General features: G+C 46.0%; 3 protein-coding genes and 1 long non-coding RNA gene across 8 annotated transcripts; 2 read left to right on the top strand and 2 right to left on the bottom strand.

The window, feature by feature from the left end:
- Positions 1-220: 220 nt before the first annotated feature.
- Positions 221-5,781, top strand: LOC6610333 (protein zer-1 homolog). Of its 2 annotated transcripts, XM_032717825.1 has the most exons (9): positions 222-544; positions 1,900-2,256; positions 2,562-3,501; positions 3,563-3,734; positions 3,791-3,952; positions 4,016-4,177; positions 4,359-4,508; positions 4,593-4,838; positions 4,900-5,781. In XM_032717825.1, exons 2-9 carry the CDS (start codon positions 1,956-1,958, stop codon positions 5,062-5,064), a joined length of 2,298 nt encoding a protein of 765 aa, XP_032573716.1. In that variant the 5' UTR covers positions 222-544; positions 1,900-1,955; the 3' UTR covers positions 5,065-5,781. The 2 variants fall into 2 exon arrangements, with proteins under 2 accessions (XP_002034919.1, XP_032573716.1); XM_002034883.2 differs by having other exon boundaries at positions 221-544; positions 4,359-4,838.
- Positions 5,782-7,536: 1,755 nt separating this feature from the next.
- Positions 7,537-19,484, top strand: LOC6610329 (protein rhomboid). Of its 4 annotated transcripts, XM_002034880.2 has the most exons (7): positions 7,539-7,888; positions 7,943-8,035; positions 8,128-8,151; positions 8,221-8,397; positions 17,645-17,875; positions 17,937-18,348; positions 18,406-19,484. In XM_002034880.2, the coding sequence occupies exons 1-7, from the start codon at positions 7,718-7,720 to the stop codon at positions 18,753-18,755; spliced, it is 1,458 nt and encodes a 485-aa protein (XP_002034916.1). In that variant the 5' UTR covers positions 7,539-7,717; the 3' UTR covers positions 18,756-19,484. The 4 variants fall into 4 exon arrangements, with proteins under 4 accessions (XP_032573717.1, XP_002034916.1, XP_032573718.1 ...); XM_032717826.1 differs by having other exon boundaries at positions 7,537-8,035; XM_032717827.1 differs by lacking the exons at positions 7,539-7,888; positions 7,943-8,035; positions 8,128-8,151; positions 8,221-8,397 and adding an exon at positions 15,971-16,150.
- Positions 8,401-9,091, bottom strand: LOC116800956. Its single transcript, XR_004361696.1, has 3 exons — positions 8,914-9,091; positions 8,551-8,684; positions 8,401-8,495 (listed from the first exon to the last, which is right to left on the bottom strand). It is a non-coding gene; the product is annotated as an uncharacterized LOC116800956 (long non-coding RNA).
- Positions 16,729-17,319, bottom strand: LOC6610330 (dynein light chain roadblock-type 1). The gene has a single exon (XM_002034881.2). The coding sequence runs from the start codon at positions 17,202-17,204 to the stop codon at positions 16,890-16,892; it is 315 nt and encodes a 104-aa protein (XP_002034917.1). The 5' UTR covers positions 17,205-17,319; the 3' UTR covers positions 16,729-16,889.
- Positions 19,485-19,499: the final 15 nt, after the last annotated feature.

Raw genomic sequence — 19,499 nt, 5'->3', positions numbered from 1 at the left:
TGTTTTTCTTGCACGGGCTAATGGCTGTGACATTAAATAGTTGCATATCTTAACTGTAAGCCTTATTTTTGCATTTATTCATTTTAACTTTAGATTTTCAAGAATCTGTATTTCGAAATTACAGAATTTTCGGATTATCTTTCGAATATGAAAGGATACTTTTGGTATTTTTTAGTGCGAAGTAGTCTTAGGTAGAGAGCATTGGGTGTTGGAGCGCATTCGGCATCTGGTCACTCTGGCGAGAAGAAAGAAAATAGAAATCAAAATAATGAAGAGATTTCCATACGCAAATCGCAAAATTAGAGAATAACAATTGGAATTTGCTGGCGCTCGAGTGCCGCGTGTAACGGTAAAACGCTGCGCAATCGCGGAAAAATCGCTCGCAGTTCCGCAGTTCGGAAATTCCGCTGGCAAATCGAACGCAAAGACAGAGCAGCAGTGGCAAAGCAAACGCAAAAGCAAAGACAAACGCAAAGACAGAAGCAAAAGCAGCGAGGGATTTTGGAGGCTGCTTTTTTGGGGCGACACTAAAGCAAAATAAAAGGTACAGAAAGCGTGGGGCTCCACGGCCAGTCGGCCAGCAACTCCGAAACTCCGGGTAAAAATATCCGGACAGCTGACTGTCGCTGCTCGCAGTTCCGTGTTATTTTGGTCACTCCGCTTAGTTTTGTTGGCTAGATAAGCCAGACAGGCCGACGCTTTATTAGTGTTTTTGTGCTTTTTTTCAATAACTACGCACCCACACACACGCAAGCCATTTGTTTGTTGGCATTCTCTATGTACATGTGCATATATCTTGATAGCTGATATATGCATGTGTATACCTTTGAGATCCGCGGAACTTGAGTGCCCCTTGTGCATATACATACACACACGGACATACCATCTGCCTGGATGTAACCAGGATCATAGTCCCCGTATCCCTACCGCATTCTTCCTAATTGGATGACCCTTGGTTATGTAACAGCATGAGTACATGGCTATCGGAAGCCAAGAGCCGAAAACAGATTAAAACAATGACACGTGCCTGCGTTGAAAAGTCGGGGCGAGATTGGCCAGTCATCCATTGCAACTCAAGTTCCAAAAGTTCGGAGCAGATTCGACTGCAAGGTCAAGCCCGCTTCATATACCCAAACAATGATTAGTCGAAAAAGTGCAACATGTAAACACAAACTATACTGGTTAATTATGTTGATAAATTCCTGGCTAACTTACAAAAGAACCAAACAAATCTTGCATCAAAAAGTATATAATCAAGAATGTCAAGTCATTCCCCATTTATCTTAGTACAATAATACATTGTAAGCTCACTTTTTAAACGTTTGAAAGCGACAAAATATTAAATTAACTCAATGGAAAACACTTCAATGGCAATCCATGGCTGTAATCTTGAAAAGAAAAGGGCACTTTCATTCATTCATTGATGTGATTCAAAGTTTGAATTCGTTCGTTCCATCATGACTTGTAATCTCAAACGAGGGGCTGTAAAATAATGTTTAATCAACAGAGTATTGAGTTTGAGCACCTGGATTAATGGGCTAAAATCAAATTCACTTAAATTAATAGGAAAATCGAACGCATTTCATGTGAATGTCTCGTGATTAAAAGTAAAATCTGTCCTACAATAGTTTTTTATTGATATATTTAATTTTATTATCAGCAATATAAGTTCATTTCTATAATAATCATAATGTGAAATCGTCATTTCAGGACTTGATATAAATTCTCGTTTCTGAATTCCGTTTCAACATTTTTGTATTTCAAAGAACAGGTTTCCTGGTAATTTCAATATTTCACACAATGATGAAATGTGTAACGTAGACCACATACACAAAAACACCTTTGAGGCTTGTTGAAGTTTTGTTTAATCATGGCTCCCATCGCCTCGTTTCGTTTTAGACAACAAAGTCACTATTGAGACCCCACTGGCGGAGGGCAGGAACTGTGGCCCCAAGATGAGCTGCAAGGTGCGGCTGATGGAGGACGGCTCGCTGGACGAGGAGCCGCTGACCCTCAAGGAGATCGCCTACCAGAAGCTGTGCAACAATCTGGACATCATCAGCAGCCACCGGCCAGATGGCCAGCGCGGCCTCAATCCGGGCATCGTGCTGCCCAACGAGATCTGCGATGGCTTCCTCGAGAACTACCAGCGATTCAATCGCCCGCTAGACGACAGCGTCATCCGCCTCTTCGAGGACACACAGCGCACTTCGCTCAAGATCGTCAATCTTCGCAACAGCACCCTGAGCAGTATAGGTGAGCTCTGCCCGCCATCCGTAGTGTTCTCCGCCCGCATCCGGTGTTGTTGAGTTCCATTGAATAGTAATTGAACGGAATTTATACTGGAATCTGTCAGACTTTCAGACAGCCAAACTTAAATTTAAATATTTGCAACCGCACCTCTAAAAGTTTATACAAAATCAGATGCAAGTTCATTTGAAAAATTACACTTATGTAAATGTGTTACCTTCGAATTGATAGATATCCAATCAACCTTCTATTGCATATTTATTGCTGAACCACATTGACTTGAATAAAATACTATGTGATACATTTTGCAGGCTTGGAGACTCTGATGCGCCACAAACTGTTTGCTTTGTCCTTGTGGTACTGCGACATGATATCCGTGGGTTCCCACCACCTTCTGGCCCACTACGGCGACAGTCTGCGATCCCTGGAGCTGGGCATCAGTTCCCATCTGCTGCAGTACGCGGAGCCCAACGAGAAGGAGCCAGTGGACTTCCAGTTGACCTGTCCGCACCTGCGGCGGCTGGTGCTCAATGGTGTGGTGATGCACCACCGCCTGCAGTTCGCCCACCTCCACGACCTGGGCCACCTGGACCTTACCTCCTGCGTGCTGGCCAACTTCAGCCTGGAGGCATTGGGCTCGCTGCCCAATCTGCACACGCTCATCCTGTTCAATGTGTGGCCCATCGCCAACCAGCTGCATGCGATCTGCTGCCTGAGGCGACTGTGCACACTGGACATGTCCATTTCCAGTTCCGGAAATGGCCACGGCACCTACGATCTGCCCGATCAGACGCTGGAGATGCTGATGGACAACTTGCGGCATCTCACACATTTGGATATCTCTGGCACGAATTTGGCCGGCAACGGTGTGGCCACCAAGGAGTCGACAAGTACCAGTGGCTCGCAGCAGAGCCCCAAAATGGAGCAGCACTTTGCCCTCACAGACATCCCGGGGCTAGCGTCCCGCACCCAGCGACCGCTGCAGTTCCTAGGCCTCTATCACACGGCCCACTGGGCCTGCAAAAGACACGATATTCCAGCTTTGGAGGTGGCTGGCGATGCCAACGAGCAGCAAATCCTTACTGCGGCGCGCTATTACCACGACAGACCAGTGCTTCTGACAAGAGTTCTCAACGACTTGTACCATCTCTTCCGCTTCGAGAACTGCAAGGACATACACACAGCACTGGATGTTGTGCTCTCCGCCATGGATCGGCATCTCAAGTTCAAGCACATGCAAATCTCCGGCAGGTGGGTTTATAGTTTAGGGTTTAGTGAAACCAGTATTTAATCTGAATATCATCTTTATTAGTGCCACGCTGTTCTACATTGTCAAGGGCAGGGACCGATCCAAGTTTGGAGCACTACTGCGCAATCACATCATTCGCACGCTGCTCAATGGCATGGAGATGCACATCACCGACGACACAATGCTGCGGAATGGTTACCTCACGCTCACCCAGTTTCACATGCCAGTCGATGTGGTAAGCCCCGCCTAATCTAATATTATTTTAAGTACAGCTAAATGTCTGGTTTTCAGCTCTTCGAGTACGAGCGTCTCATCAAGATCCTGCTGCACGGCGTTTCCAAGACGGAGCAAGAGGGATTTGTCCAGCGCATAGCAATCTACCTGCTGAACACACTCGCTTGCCAGGTGGATGGGCGACAGAAGCTCTTCCTGGGCGAGTTGGGCGTAGTTAGTGTATGTCTTGCCTATCAACAGCTTGCTGGAATTTGTACTAAACAGTGATATTCTTGACTTTAGACCATGTTCACGTTGATAAAGGATCGGCTGACTCGCTCCGTCTTCGACGATGTGATGGAGGTGGCTTGGTCCACCATGTGGAACGTAACCGATGAGACTGCTATTAATTGTAAGAGATTCCTCGATGGACGTGGCATGGAGTATTTCCTTAAGTGTTTACATGTAAGTTTCAAGAGACTTGCCATTATCCGCAACGCAACAAAGATAAGATTGGGACCTATAATATTTACTCCAAGAGCTGCAGAGAGAAAGCGAACAAATGTAAACTCCTTGGTTTCATGAAGAAATGGGTTAACTTCCTGTATCCAGACTTCTTAAGCTGAACTGTCCTTTTCCAAAACAGACCTTCCCGGATCGTGACGAGCTGTTGCGCAACATGATGGGCCTGCTGGGAAATGTGGCCGAGGTGAAGTGGCTGCGGCCCAAGCTGATGACCCAGGAGTTCATTGAGGTGTTTGCCCGCCTGCTGGACTCCCTGAGCGATGGCATCGAGGTGGGTGGTGCTAGTGCGAGTGTGGTGGCGAGAGTGCGGGAGAGAGAGATGGCCAGTGCTAACCATGCCTACCTGCGCTTCCAGGTCAGCTACAATGCGGCTGGAGTGCTGGCGCACATTGCCTCGGACGGAGCGGATGCCTGGACGATCAAGACGCCCAGCCGGGAGCACGTGCTGGAGCGCATGGTGGCCGCCATTCAGCGGTGGAACATCAAGAGCGAGCGGAACATCAACTACCGCAGCTTTGAGCCGATCCTCAGCCTGGTGCGCTGCTACGAGACGCCCCAGTGCCAGCATTGGGCTGTCTGGGCCCTGGCCAATCTGACACAGGTGGTAGCAAGTCCTTTTCACATGGTTAGCAATGTGTACTAACTTCCACATTCCGCCCCAGGTTTATCCCGAAAAATACTGCAAGCTGGTGGAGCAGGAGAACGGCATCCAGATCCTCAACGAGCTGATCGAGCACGAGAGTCCCTACTGCGAGATCAAGCGCATCGCCCGCCTGGTCATAGAGCAGTGCGAGTCGGGATCGGATCGCATGGTCGTCGACAACTAAGCGGATATTTAGGATAGCACGTAGCTTTAGGATTCGAGTTTGTTGTAATGTTTTTTTCTGCTTCCTCTGTTTCCCGTTTTAAGGCAAGTGCAAGTGTTATGTGGTTCAAGAGATTCTTCCTTGACTTTTATATTTTCAGCGAGAGCAGCAGATACATAGATGCAAGTTTAAGCTATGCGAGAGTTTAGCAACTAAATCTAATGATGCAGAAGCGTGCAGAATTATTCGATAATTACATAATTACTAGATTATATATGTATATGTATCACATGTTGTAAGCCAGCGATCTTTTTAGGCCTTCAGAAGTGTAAATATTGTTAAAATCGGAAAGAGGAAGACATTGGAGTAGCAAGCAAGGCTGCTGGAGATTAAATAAATCCTTAAGAATTGAATTCCCCGTGGATCGATAGTTCTTTCTCTAGCCACATAGATGAGTGTATTGAATCTGTTCCTTGATTTGTGTTCATCATTCGATGCCCCACCCCACATTTACTGTGCTTTCGCATCACGAACCCTAGTAGCTGCAAGTTCGGGATCGAATCGTTTAACATAATATAGCTATATAATCTAGACCCCTAGGCTAGGCTTAAACAACTGTAAATATTGCAAGTAACAGTTTTGAAAGTTCTGCGCTTGGCATAAATATTTATAACAGTGTACGTTACCATTAGTTACCTTATATTACGTATATATATATAATTTGATTCGTAAGCGTCATCACGCCTGTGTCTTACACTTTCCTTACCATCCAAAATCACACGGGAGCCCTTTGTGAATTGCTTGTCCCATATTACAGTGGAACTTTTCTTAAGTTTATTTTTTCTGCTTTTGATCGATTAAAGTAATTTTTAAAAATATTTGGTACAGCTCTTGCTCAAATAAAGCTCAGGAACTTCCATATAACTTATCTATTTGAAATCATTATTTTTTTTAGACATCATTTAAGAATGAATACATCACACATTTTATGAAATCTGTTTTTATCATATTTAAAACTGATTTTTTAAATTTATGGCTTAGAAAGTTTTTCAAATTAAAAGTTTGCTCTACAAAATACATTAATTAATTGAAATTTTGGCTAGGGAAAGTTCCTACTTTATTCATAAAACATCACCTTACAATCGCAACTTTGTAGCAGAGTGTGAAGTGTGCAAACCAGTGCTTCGACTTCATCATTTGTATGATGCATCTCCCCTGCAGTTTCATTCATCAAGTTTTCATCAGTGAATCACTAACTAGTATGAAAAACTAGTGATGATTTTAATATGGGCATTCCACGGTGAAAGTTGCGGGGTGTGGGGTCCGTGACCGTTGTTATTATGGAACTGCAGGGTATGTAAACATTCGGGGGTGTGAGTGGGCCAGCTCTGGAATTGCGTCATGCGACCCCTCGCAGAGCGGGTCGGTGGGCGCAGGGGAGGAAGGAAATGCCAACGGGTTGGAAATGCCTTCCAAGCTGAGCGCATGTGTCGTGGGAATCCGAATCCTGCATCCCCCAGAGAGACTCTCCCTTCTCAATTTTGGCAGCTCTCTCTGGTCAGTTGTCGTTTTGCCGGTGGAAAGTTCGCGTGTTTGTTTGTGCCTGGATGTAAATGTGCGATAGTTTTGCGTTCGCGAGTGCCAGCAAAACGGTAAATAAAAGTGATATAAATGAAATGAAATAAAATGAAGTGAGGCTAAAAGCCTTAGCAAGGAAGTGCAAGAAAACAAGTCCTTTGAACAAAACAGAAAGCAAAAAACACGGGGGGTAGCAATCAAGCAATCATTATTTTCAATGGAAAGAGAAGAAAGCGTAGTCCATTCATTCGCCAACAAAACCATTCAATCAACGCCAATTGCCTAGTTTAATTCAACAAAATGAAAACAAAATAGTTTCGGCAATTGACGAGGCGTAAACAAAATGCAAAACAATTGTTTGCCAGCCGGATTCTGCGCAGTATGCCTTATATTTCCAGCAGGATCAATAACCTTCTTATCAGCGAAAAGTAGGGGAGAACGACAACAAACCGTTGACTTGGCAATCAAAACAAAGGGCAAAAAGGAAATTTGTTTGCCGGCCATGAAATAGGCTATGGTATTGAAAACCAGCAGCCTATGATTATCCGGAAGTATCTCTCTGGGCCCGCGAAAAGTGCAGCAATTCCAGTCATGTCAAATTGCAACAAACTGATTTCACAGGCCCCCCAACAAACAATCTTTATACATTTACTAAGAAAACGAAATGAATGGAATTTCATTTCACCCCGACCTCAGCGGCACTCGAACCGCCACTCGAAAATCATGAGCGCGTGAGAATCGACATCTCAACGCACTCGACCAAATCGGTGGTGGAATTTATGTCGTCCAAACTGAACTGCGTCCAAAAGAGCTTTTGGGGTAAAGAGATGGAAAAGCTCTGCACAGTGGCTCCAGTTGGGGGAATTTCGAAAACAAACATTTTTAAAATATATAACAGCTTTTTTTGTTACAAATTATTATTTCAATTTCTACAATACTGGGTTTCAACTAGAGAGCAAGGAAGTCAAGGTCGGAGTATAGCACTTAATACTTTCTTTACCGCAGCTAAACTGTAATCGGTACAAACACTGCCAAACCACAACACAACGATCCACCCTGATCCCAAAACCAAATCTGGATAGCCAGGAACTGCAGGATGTGGCCCGGCTCCGAGCGAGGAAGCTCGCGGGCCCTGGAAATTCCAACCAGCCAGCAAAATGCCGGCGGTAGTAGTCAGCAGGAGACTCTGGCCGACATCGAGCACATATCCACCATCGCCGGCTCCCTGGCCTCCATTGGATCCCTCTCGCATACCCAAATGCGCTATGTAAGGAACTGGAGTAGCTTAGTAGATCATATCTCTAACTCTGATATCCCCCAGCAATGCACCAATGATGCCGGCTATGATACGGAACACACGTCCCTGAACTCGGACTTCGATGAGGCCGAGCTGCGACGGGAGCTACTAAGAGATGTGAGTTCCAATACGAAAATCCTGACCACCTATGCATATCCAGTTGTTCGAACTACTTATTATAATTCCTTCTTTCTTCACTTTACTTACAGAAATGGAAACTGCTCTTTGACATGGTGAGTAAGCCAACCACAAAGGAATACTTATAATTATACTTATTTATAATTACTTTCCCTGCTTTGCAGTTCGATCCCGAGGGTTTTGGCGAAATATCCGTCGAGGAATTCCTGGTGGCCCTCAAGTCGCCGGAGTTCCTGTCCCAAGTGCCTATGAACAAGCGGGAGCTGCTGCTGGAGCGGGCAAAGAAGGCGAAGCTGCCCACAGGACCCGGCTACGTGACGTTCCAGGACTTTGTGAATGTGGTGAGTGTGCAGAGTGCCGCAATTACAATCGCCGGTGGTCACTGGCCAAGTAACCAAAGTACCCAAAGCACCCATGCCGTGCGTCTATTTGTCCCGGGCTGCTCATCAACGGCAAACTCGATTTAAGTGCAAACACAGGTGCAAAGTACTCACCCAGGACGAGGTCCGAAGTGTAGGCTCGTGTTCAAACAGACGGAGGACAAGGCCTCGTCCTGGCAGGAGCCGCACTCTTGTTTGGCAAATGCAAAAAGTGCGCTTGGCAAATAAATGCGCCGCTTACGCTTACACTGCGAATAAAAATGGGGTTACTTACTAATCTTACTTTTATGCTAGTACACATTGTTCCGAAGTAGCAATGTATTTGAATGAAATACACCGCGGATTAAGTTATTTGAGGGATACTAAGGACATCGATTGTGGAAAAAGTTAGACCATAGTTTTTCTGTATGTAAGCCCACGTCTCGTTTGCTTCCTTCGCCACGCTTCGCCAGGCATTTGAGTGTTTGTCCTGGTTACCTGGGCACTGGCTATTTGTCCTGATGTGGTCCGAAAATACTGGCCAGGATCTGGCTGCCTTGGACTTGAGCTGTGCAACTGGAGGGGAGTGGGCCGCACAGGTGACTTCTGCGAGCGATGGAAGCGCTTTTCTCGGCTTTGCCTTTGATTGGCAGGGCAATCCTATTGCATTTTGATTGATTCTACCCAGTTGATTGGCACGCACACAAACCGCACACGACAAAACACTCATGCATAATCAATTGCACTGTGAATATTCCTTCGCCTTGGCCGTTCGATTGTTTGCCAAAGTGTCCTTAAAGTCATGAATTAGCCAGGCCGACGTGTCCTCATTTGCCCCTGTGTGTGTGTGTGTGCCTAACGGTAATTGCGGATGAGACCCAGGCCATTCTTTGCACAATGGATTTCCATTCACATTCCCCCGGCGAGGACATTATTAGGTCCTTGTTTGGCCTGCTAATGCATTTGTTATTCCAATTGAGGGCTCCGTTTCCCTCTCTCTTTCTCCTGTGCGAGCCATTCATATCTGCGCCAGCAATCTGAGATCCTTGTTGCCATCGTAGACAACATATTTCCACTTAATTATAAATTGCAATGATCTGCCGGACGGGAGGGCATATTAACCAGGACCTGGCGGAGGGATCGCCAGGAATCCAGGAATGCCGCGATGCGATGTCCAACCTGGCAATGCGCCATGCATAATGCAGGCTGATGATTGTTGCATTTCCAACAAAAGCTCGCACGTGACAAATCCTTTTATGGCAGCGCACAGAAGTCGGGCATGTGGACGCGGCGAGGACGTGGTCCGCAAGGCGCAAGTCGCAAGACGCCACCGAGGGGCACGACGTGTTGAACGTTATGACAACTGGAGGCACGAGGCGCGCTGGCGACTGTCGTTTGTCTTCCTCGGCCCAGTCTGCATCTGGCCGCCACTTGGGTTCCCATTCCCATTCCCGTTCCCATTCCTATTCCCCGACTCTCGACCAGCCATCGGACATCGGACATCGGACATCGGACATCAGGCACAGCAGGCGACGGCAGCCGGTCAGGAATCAAATCAATCTGTGGCACCGCGAACGAAGGCGAACTGGGAATGCTCTTATCTGGGATTAACGTGGTTTGGGTTTTAGCCGAAAGTATATACCGAGTGTTTGGACAATTCTTGGAGGTATTCAGTTGAAAAGATCTATATATGGATTAGATGTATAGGATATATGGAATGCATTCAGAATTTCAGCGCCCTGACCTTGTCTTTGGCGTCGATATGTCCAGTCCTGCCTTCGTCCAATTTTTAGTGCGAGGTATCCACTTTTAATTGCAGTCAGTGGTGGTAGGATCGGGCAAAAAGCAGGAACGCCGCCAAGGAGCATTCTTGCATTAATCAGAAAGTCAACGGAGCTGCCAGGCATTCGATCATTCGATCATAAACGAAAGCAATTGCGCACAACTGGCCGGCCAGTGGGATGAGCTGAGCGGTCCGTCAGCCTGGTGCTTGTCCCGGTCCAGCCCGATCCGGTCAAGTCCAACTGCCATTATCATAATCAGGAGGCGCAGCTGGCAGACTCTGGCAGACCAGCTGAATCCGATTCCGAGCCCCAACCTGTGACTGCGACTGGGACTGGGACTGTGCCTGTGCCGAGCACGCACCAAGAAATTCCAGCGGCTTGTCTTGAATGGGCCAACTGCAGCACTGCAGCACTGCAGCACTGCTCAACGGTTGCTTCTCGCAGGAATGCCAGTCAGCCAGCCAGCCAGCTGCTGTTCTGCCGCTCCTCCTCCTGGTGCGCTGCATCTCAGATCGGGTTTATTGAATAAACATTGTAGCAGTGCATTCAGAAAAAATCCTTTCAGTCGTCGCCTTGGAGTTGATGAACAAGTAGTAGTAGTGGTATCTGTGGGCACAGCAAGTAATCTGAAACTGCGTCCACAAAATAATTTACATTATTGATTCGGAATTAGAATTCACTAGTACTTAGGGAGGTTTTATGGAGGAGCATTCGACAATATATTTGAATTTGTACTTTCTAATTGAGAATCTTCCGTTCTGAGGTGCATTTTCCCTGAGTGCTGCGATGCCCTCCTGCCCGCCGATGCTGCATCCGACGAGGTGGCGTCTGCGCCGCTGATCTTGGGGAGCGATAGGCGGCGGAATCAGATCAGATGCGGACTTTGGAGCCGCGAGCGCGACTTGGACGTCTTGGGCCTGAAGTAGGTGCAAAATGCCTTGCGCCTCGGACTCGGGGGAACCGAACCTGGAGGCGATCTCTCGCGACGCGGTATTAAATCAATGCCAATCCATAAATGGCCTACGCCATTATGAGGCGCGTAGATAGAATTGGAATCTCTTGGCGATTTCATTATTCTGCAATAATATCGTAAATCGAGTGGGGACGCGAGATGAGCGAACATTTCTGGTTAATTATGTAGCGGCAGTTACTAACTCTGGCTCGGCATCTGGCTTATAGGGTATCAATTATGGCCCATTACACATATTTCTGGCTTAAACGATATCAGTATAGCATTACAATAAATTTTAATTCCACACCTGAATTGATTTCTTTGATTATATTCTGAGGAATGGGTTGACTTGTGCCTAGTTTTCATGTCCTTGCCTTAACAGCCTGCAAGGAACACCTTGAATTTGTTTCCCAATAGAAATGTGCTAGTTCTCTGCACTTTTACCTTTAATCGTTTTCCCGCTGCACAAAAACAAGAGCATTTCATGTTTATTTCGAGATGGCTGCTTGACTCCTGAATGGAGCAGAGAGTGAACGTGACGGGGCCAAAGATGATGTCGCTATCCAGTGCTTCAGTTCGCACCCTTGCCCCTGGAGGTCCTTGGCCGCCCCCACATCCTGCTGTAGTGGTCGCCGGCACCTCCTCGTCGTTCCCTGCTGACGATGTTTGGTCAATGGTCAATTTGGCAGCCGTTTATTTTGATTGTTGTGCATCCGGGGCAAGGATAACGACGTGCACACGAAATGGACCAGGACCCACACACCCTGCTTCCCCGCCAGCCCTTTTCTGCCCCTTTTGGCTGCGTTGCAATATTTTTGCCATCGTTACGGAATTCACCGATAACCGAGGCGAGAATGGTGACCCAACTGGAGCGCCAGCGGGATGGAGCAGCTCGTTTGGCATCCTGCGGCGTCATGTCCCGTTCGCATATCTCGCAATGATCGTTTTTGCATGTTTTCCACCTGCAGGTGTGTTGCGTCCCATTTATATGGTTTATGTGTCGTTTAATCCGCGCCAAAAAAATTTATCTTCAAAAGGGGAAATCGAATTTTTCGGGACCGGGCGGAAGCACTGCATCGTAACACTTGTAGTTTTCAGTTGGCAATCAAATTAGATTCGTGCACTGGCACCACACACTACAGACTTACAGGCACTTTATGGGGAGACAACTAATTACGTTGAATAAATTTAAATGGGGTGCGCACCTGACATTTACGACGACACCATAAAACCCGAGCTAGACGGAGTCAATGAATGGTCACTGCAGTCCTCCTACGCGTACACTCGAAAAAACAGGAGTTCAAGTACAAGTATGTGCTTATAATTCCCAACGTGGAAGTTCCGCTTATGTACATATTTTAAGAATTTCCAAGTCGTATGTCAAACGATTAGGTAAGCAACATTAATTATATGAAACTTTTATGTAGTGTACCCAGTTGTTGTTCGATTTGTCCAAGTGTACTCCTCACCTTCGAGGCCCTTCAAGCTCAAGTGCGTCGCATAATTGCCGGGAGGCGGAGTGGCGTGGAGTGGGGGACGGAAGCCCAAGCACGGGGTGCGCATCATTAACCCTCCAACCTTTGGTGCGCTAATGAGACGGCCAGTGTCCAATTTTGACCATTGGCCATTGGCCATAGGACACGGGACACGCGTGGCTCGGGTTGGCACCTCATCGCCGTAGACTCTTCTTGGAGGTAGGCTATAGGCAGCTGATTCGCCGCCGATTGCGGCTGCTCAGTGGGTTGGAAAACTCCGCTGCGCTATTTGATTGTCCCGAACGAGCGATCCTATATCCGATTTCCAAGCATGCCCCTTCGGTTCGCAGGGCAAACAATGCGTGCGGCTCAAGTGGAAGTCTCTTACGGCTGGCGGGTCCTTGGCCCCTCTGTTCCTTCTGTTTTTTGTCGGGCAATGGAGGCAGCATTTTTGCCAATCGTCAAACAAAGTACGAGTGCCTCGCGTGTCATTCCATTTCCGCCAGCCTCGAATCGCAAATCAAATACAGCGTTCCGAAGGAGCAGCTGCCGGGGATCCTTGGTCCTTCCTTACCTTTGCATACATGGAGAAAATAATGGAGATTTCAAGTATAATTGGATCATATACATACAGTTAGCATCAGCAAAAGTCGTTCAGTTTTTCAAGATTTTTACTTGGTCATATATCAATCCTACCAGTTATATTATTTTTACACCCATAACCCATCGAAACTGAGACTCCAATATTTTTCTGCGTGCACACGCATATCCTTAATACGTACTGTGTGTGAAATCGCGCATAGCTTTTGATTTGCAGCTCATTCAAAAGCCAACGGGCGGTGACTTCACCTCCAGCTCCATCTTCATCTCCATGCCATCTGAACTCAACTCACTGAGTACAAAAGACGGCGTCAAAGGCCAAGACAAGTCATGGCACTATATGGAACACTCGGCGATTCTGATTGCGATTGTGGGTATGGAATGGAAGTGGCTGTAGCTGCGGATTGTGGATGTTTATTGTTCTGGCAGGAAACTGCAGAAAGGTGCAAACGAACTTCCGCTCCAAATCAGTTTTCGATTTGCTTTTCCATATCCATTACTTCTGCTGTTTGCACTTTCCTCGAAGCACCTTGGCATGGCACGCGCTTGGGCAGATGTCACCTGGAATGGAAATGAGTTAAGCGGGGAAGTTATGTGGTATGATTTTACGATGCTACTACTACTACTTCTCCCTCAATCAATCATCATTCGGTGGCCAGGGCGGTTGAAAGCCTGATTACCCTGTAATTAGACAGCAGGATCCGCGCAGGACCTGCCAAAAAAGGGGAAAGCAACGAAAAAAACAGGCAAATGTGAATTTAATGAGTAAAAATGTGATAATTAGGCGGACCCCCGAGGAGGCCGACAAAGGGCCAAGGGCCGAAAAACGGGAACCCATCCCGCATCCTTTCATGCCCGGGCTAATTACAGGACCAAGTCATTTGGCCAGACAAGTGCATCCGTCGGCAGTAATTGCCGTGTTTGTTTAAGATTCAGCCCATGTCCTCGGCCCAGCTCCTCCACCTGCTCCTCTTCCCAAGGAATGCAAATTGAATTAGGCCTGGCATAATATTGTCATTCAATTCCAGGACTCCAAGGTGTTTCGCCCGTGCAAACATCAACAGATGCTGAGTCCTCGCTTCTGGGCATGCAGAATGTGGCATTTAATAAGCTGCCAAAGAAAAACAAAGTAATTGAGTGGCAGAGTAAATTGTACAATTTCGATTAATGTAGAAATGTTTGAATTGCCCGATTTTTATGAACATTGTTGTTTGTGGGAAGTTAATTGCATATTACAAAAGGCTAGGGCCACGTTGAAGTTAATCTCGAGGATTATTCTTAAGAGATTGTATAAGATGAGTAATCTGTTAAATTAGATTAAAATTATGTGCAAATCCATACTAAGTCTTCCTGTGACTTTGCCTTGCTTTCACTTTGCATGCATGGAATATAAAACATGCTCTGCATTATAAATGTTTTTATGAATTGTCCTGTAAAATGGCTTCGGGCCTGTGTCCTTTGTGCCTCGCAGTCCAAATATTCGCTTTTGTCCTTTCATTAGTTAATGTTAATCAAATAGCTCATTTAATAAGCTGCAAACCACGAGCACGTTTTACACGGTCACCCGGAAATAAAGCCATTGGGCATGCATCATGCACCATGACCCCCGCAACATCCTCCTCCTGCTTCTCCTGCTTCTCCTGCTCCTCTCCGGCACCTCCCGCTCCTTTTTTTCGGCCAGCTTATAAATATTGCTCAACTGTTTGGAATAAAAATGTCAACACGCCGGGCGAGGCCGTACGCAATGCATAATAGAGGGCACACAATACCTCCGAACCAGTGAGCCACCGATCCTGTGGACCACCGTCATCCTGCCACCGCCGGCGGAGATGTCCTTTTTTGCGCATAGCCACAGGCAGAAGGCAACAAAAAATGCGGAAAATACATGTCGCCGTGTTTGTGTGCTCCTGCTGCAACGGACGCAATTCAAAGGAATTTTTTGTGGCGCACAGAGCGACCGAGTGAACCGGCCACGTCGTCCTGTGGTCCTTCGCCTTTACAGCCCCTCACCCCTCGCTCCTGTCTACCGCTTGACCATGTCCGCCGACCCGATCCCAATCCCAATTCCAAGCGTTAAATGTTTTGCGTCAATTTGTCGGCTTGTCCTGCAAAAGGTGAATGAAGCGAGGTTACAGCAGAGGCCAAGATAATAGTGGTAGGTATTAAAGTACATACCTGTATAGAAATTTGATAGGTAAAATATACAAATTACAAAATTAAAGCTGTAATTTTAAGAGTTGCAACTACATTTTAAGCTTGCACTCCTATTTTTTCGCTCACGACTGTGCCGTCTGCTTTTAGCACCGTTAAATGGCGTTGAAGTCGCCTACCTGGTGACGTCATGCGGCGTGCAGGACTCGGACTCCTTGCGCTGCTCTGCGACCAGGATAATGACATTATCAGCCGCAGCAGCCAGCGTCCGCCAAACAAACGATAAGCAATTATTTGTTGGGAATACAATTTCGCCCTATTGGCCCTGTTGGCACTTTGTTGTGATCGCTTGATCTTGCCGAAAATGCGACTTGTCACACGGCCACAATGCGTGTGGGTGTTCCCATTGTTGACAACACAGATTCTCTGCGCCCTTTGTCTGCGAATCGAAACAATTTAATACACAGAAATTGGCCCAAATCGGAAACTCGGAAGTAAAATCTGATTTCTGTTTATTTTTGATCTTAGCGCTCTAGATTCGATGATCAATCGGCTGGCGTTGTGCAACACTACCAAGCGGAATGAATGGAAATAGATCTAGGATGGGAGTGCAAAGCGCAGAGCTCGAAACGAAACTTCGGCACGCTGGCGGGAAAGTTGTAAAATCGGTCGTTTTTTCAATGTTAAGTGTTCATTGTGTTTAAACTGTAATCGTAATGACAAATTTATAAGGAAGTTAAGTTAATAAAGCAGAAAAGCGGCGGTTTCGTTGCGTAAGTGAAGTGCTTAGAAATGTGAATAGCATTACAGTTATATGCACATAACGAAATACAAGAAAAACGGCGTTTTCGCTGGAAGGGAGTACTTGGTGCACACCCGCGCAAGAACAGAGTAGCCACCCATATGATATTCCAGTGCCATCCAGTCCGCCAGAGGAAGCTTATCAATTAAAACAAAATTTGATAATTACTGCCATTAAGAGAGTCCGCCTAGCGCTGATTAACTAGAAGATACATAAATTCCCCCTTCCCAGACTGGCGGAAGTAACTATTTTGTGCCCTGAGGCCGTTGCTAGCCTAATTTGTGGCCTTTTTCTTTTCGCAATCGTCGTAGTCGAGCATTTTAATTGCGTGTAGGCTTCACTTTTAATTAAACACAATGCTTATTTTCCGCTTTTTGCGGATTTTTGCCCGCTTTGCGTTTGTTTTAATGGCTGACATCGGCATCTGTGCCAACATCTTAATTACATAATAAACATAATTTAGTTTGGCCGGTCACACGCATAAATGTTGGATTTATAATTTTATGGCTTGCTTATTATTATTTTTATTTTTATTTTTTTTTTTTTTTGGGGGGGGGGGGTTTAAACATGTACAGCGATCTGCAACAAAAGCATTATCAATGAGCGAGTGAGACAGCAGTAGCGATAGTGGGTGTGTTAGTGTTTCTATCGCTTGTCCTCCAGCAAGCAACAATGTCCCAACTGCGTTGACCTCCAAATGGGCCGGGGGATTACAATACCACGGTCACAGTGAAGGCATCCTCTGGACTAACCAGGAATTCGTGCTTGCGGGTTTTCACGCGCAGGAAGCACAGCTTATCTTCGGTGTCCAGATCACGGACGCAACTCTGGGCCAGTTTCAGGAAACTGGCGTGCAGGTGCTTCACAATCGACTGGGCCGTGGTCAAATCGAAAGAGGTGTGCAGCAGACTGTCTCCGGCATTCTCCGACACGACGAATCCCTGCGCCTGCTCCGTAATCCGGTTCGTATTGTCCGTGTTCCGCTGCACCACATCCTCCATTGCCTTCAGATAAATTTTCGACATTTTGAAAATGAGTTGTAAAACTGGAAATTAGAAATTGTCTAAAAGTTGTGTTTTCTAGTTATGTTTGATCCGTATTCGAGTAATGTTGGCAAGGGACTGAGGTTCTGTAGAGTCTCTGCTGATATATTGATGAAATTATATCACAAGGCTACCAAGATTAGAGAGTTTTTGAAAGACGAAATAGTGGAAACCCTGTAACTTTTTTGAAATATTTTCTAATCACTTTCTTGTTAGCGAAATTTTAAGTAAATGTGTTGTAAACTATGTATTGGTTACCCATGAAGTGGTGTTTATATAACCATCTTAGGGAATATATATTTCTACTTCAATTACATCGAAAAAGGTATCGCAGTACCATAGCTAGAAATGTAATTGCAGGTTATCTTCACTTTTAAATATGCATCAACTATTGCTGATTATACCTGTATACTTAATTCCAGATGAGCGGCAAGCGGACACGTAGCTTTAAGTGCGCCGTACACCATCGAGATCGTGAAGTCTGCTCCGAAAACGATTTCCAACTGGTGCTGAACGAACCGCCACTCTTTCGCAAAATGGTGCACGCCGTGGCCATGGAGATCCTGCCCGAGGAGCGGGATCGCAAGTACTACGCCGATCGCTACACCTGCTGTCCGCCGCCCTTTTTCATCATTCTGGTTACTCTGGTGGAGGTGCGTTGGAAGATTGAGCTATCCTTGTACAGACCCTTGATTTTAACTACTTTTCCCCCAGTTGGGTTTTTTTGTTTACCACTCAGTGGTCACGGGTGAGGCGGCACCAAGGGGACCCATACCGTCGGACTCCATGTTCATCTACCGTCCGGATAAGCGTCACGAGATCTGGCGCTTCCTCTTCTACATGGTGCTCCATGCCGGGTGGCTCCATCTCGGATTTAACGTGGCAGTGCAGCTGGTTTTTGGGCTGCCACTGGAGATGGTTCATGGTTCCACGAGGATAGCCTGCATCTACTTCTCCGGGGTGCTGGCTGGCAGCCTGGGCACTAGCATCTTTGACCCGGAGGTGTTCCTTGTGGGCGCCAGTGGAGGAGTATACGCTTTGCTAGCCGCCCACCTGGCTAATGTGCTGCTCAACTATCACCAGATGCGTTATGGAGTCATCAAGCTGCTTCACATTCTGGTCTTCGGTGAGTGTTTAGCCTACCTAAACCTTGGTGTTGTTAATACAGGTCCATTTCTTCTAGTTTCCTTTGACTTTGGCTTTGCCATCTATGCTCGCTACGCTGGCGACGAACTTCAGCTGGGATCCTCGAGTGAATTCCTGGCCATAGATCAGACGGAAACGCCAGGTGCTGTTTCGTATGTGGCCCATTTGGCTGGAGCCATTGCTGGCCTAACTATTGGGCTGCTGGTCCTCAAGAGCTTTGAGCAGAAGCTCCACGAGCAGCTGCTCTGGTGGATCGCCTTGGGAACGTACTTGGCGCTGGTGGTCTTCGCCATCGCCTTCAACATCATGAATGGATTTGCGATGTTCAACATACGCGTGGAGAAGATCCGTGTCACGGAAACAATTTTCAATGATTTCCAGGTGTGAAATCCCAGGAGGATAAGCAGATGATCCCAGGAGGATGAACAGAATTCGATCCTTGTTTTGTATTTAATTGATATTTTGCTTACATTTTGTTCACTGCGTTCCATTGAAGTTTTTATTGTTTTTGGACGTCGATTAAGTTTCGCGTTTATTGTTTTGTTAGTCCTATATCTGTAGGATCAGATATGAATATCCCATTGTATGCTTACGTGTCATGCGACGTAAATTATTTCGTTTTGTTTGCTAGATAAGTGCAAACATATTGTTAGAATCATAAGAGAATATTTACAACAAATCGAACTGATTAGGTGTAACATAATGCTCAAGGAATTACACATTTTCTACATATTATTAAGATTAACCGCAGAACCAGAAGACTTTATATAGGAGCTAATAATGAATAAATCTCCACAAGTTGTAAAATAGAATTTCAAATATATATATGCGTGTGCTTTGAGGACTATATGGAAACCGATATATTGGCAATGCAAGCGATTTATTCTAAATTTTACAGGCCTTATAGCAATTGAGATTACTACCTCAACCACAACTGATAAATAATATAAATATATTCCAAAAAGTTAAAGTAAATCGGTTTCAATTTGATATAGCCGAGCGTAACTGAGCCAGCTTTAAGAAATCAATTACGACCAACAGAGTAAAGCATACATTTACATATTTTCTATTTACACATTTTGTTTCACATGTAAATAAAAGTACATTTAAAATTTAGAAAATTTGTTTCAC

This window comes from Drosophila sechellia, chromosome 3L (assembly GCF_004382195.2).
Source record: "Drosophila sechellia strain sech25 chromosome 3L, ASM438219v1, whole genome shotgun sequence".
Classification (NCBI taxonomy): Eukaryota; Metazoa; Arthropoda; class Insecta; order Diptera; family Drosophilidae; genus Drosophila; species Drosophila sechellia.
This window is presented reverse-complemented; position numbering and strand designations above follow the sequence as displayed.

What these genes read in the sequence shown, in the direction of transcription:
- LOC6610333 (XM_002034883.2), top strand. Translation starts at nt 1,956, where the DNA reads ATGAGCTGCAAGGTGCGGCTGATGGAGGACGGCTCGCTGGACGAGGAG. An exon ending in GCGAGTTGGGCGTAGTTAGT is followed by an intron (nt 3,953 to 4,015) that starts GTATGTCTTGCC and finishes TCTTGACTTTAG; the next exon opens with ACCATGTTCACGTTGATAAA. An exon ending in ATTTCCTTAAGTGTTTACAT is followed by an intron (nt 4,178 to 4,358) that starts GTAAGTTTCAAG and finishes TTTCCAAAACAG; the next exon opens with ACCTTCCCGGATCGTGACGA.
- LOC6610329 (XM_032717826.1), top strand. Translation starts at nt 7,718, where the DNA reads ATGTGGCCCGGCTCCGAGCGAGGAAGCTCGCGGGCCCTGGAAATTCCA. An exon ending in GACGGGAGCTACTAAGAGAT is followed by an intron (nt 8,036 to 8,127) that starts GTGAGTTCCAAT and finishes CTTTACTTACAG; the next exon opens with AAATGGAAACTGCTCTTTGA. An exon ending in GGAAACTGCTCTTTGACATG is followed by an intron (nt 8,152 to 8,220) that starts GTGAGTAAGCCA and finishes CCTGCTTTGCAG; the next exon opens with TTCGATCCCGAGGGTTTTGG.
- LOC6610330 (XM_002034881.2), bottom strand. Translation starts at nt 17,204, where the DNA reads ATGTCGAAAATTTATCTGAAGGCAATGGAGGATGTGGTGCAGCGGAAC.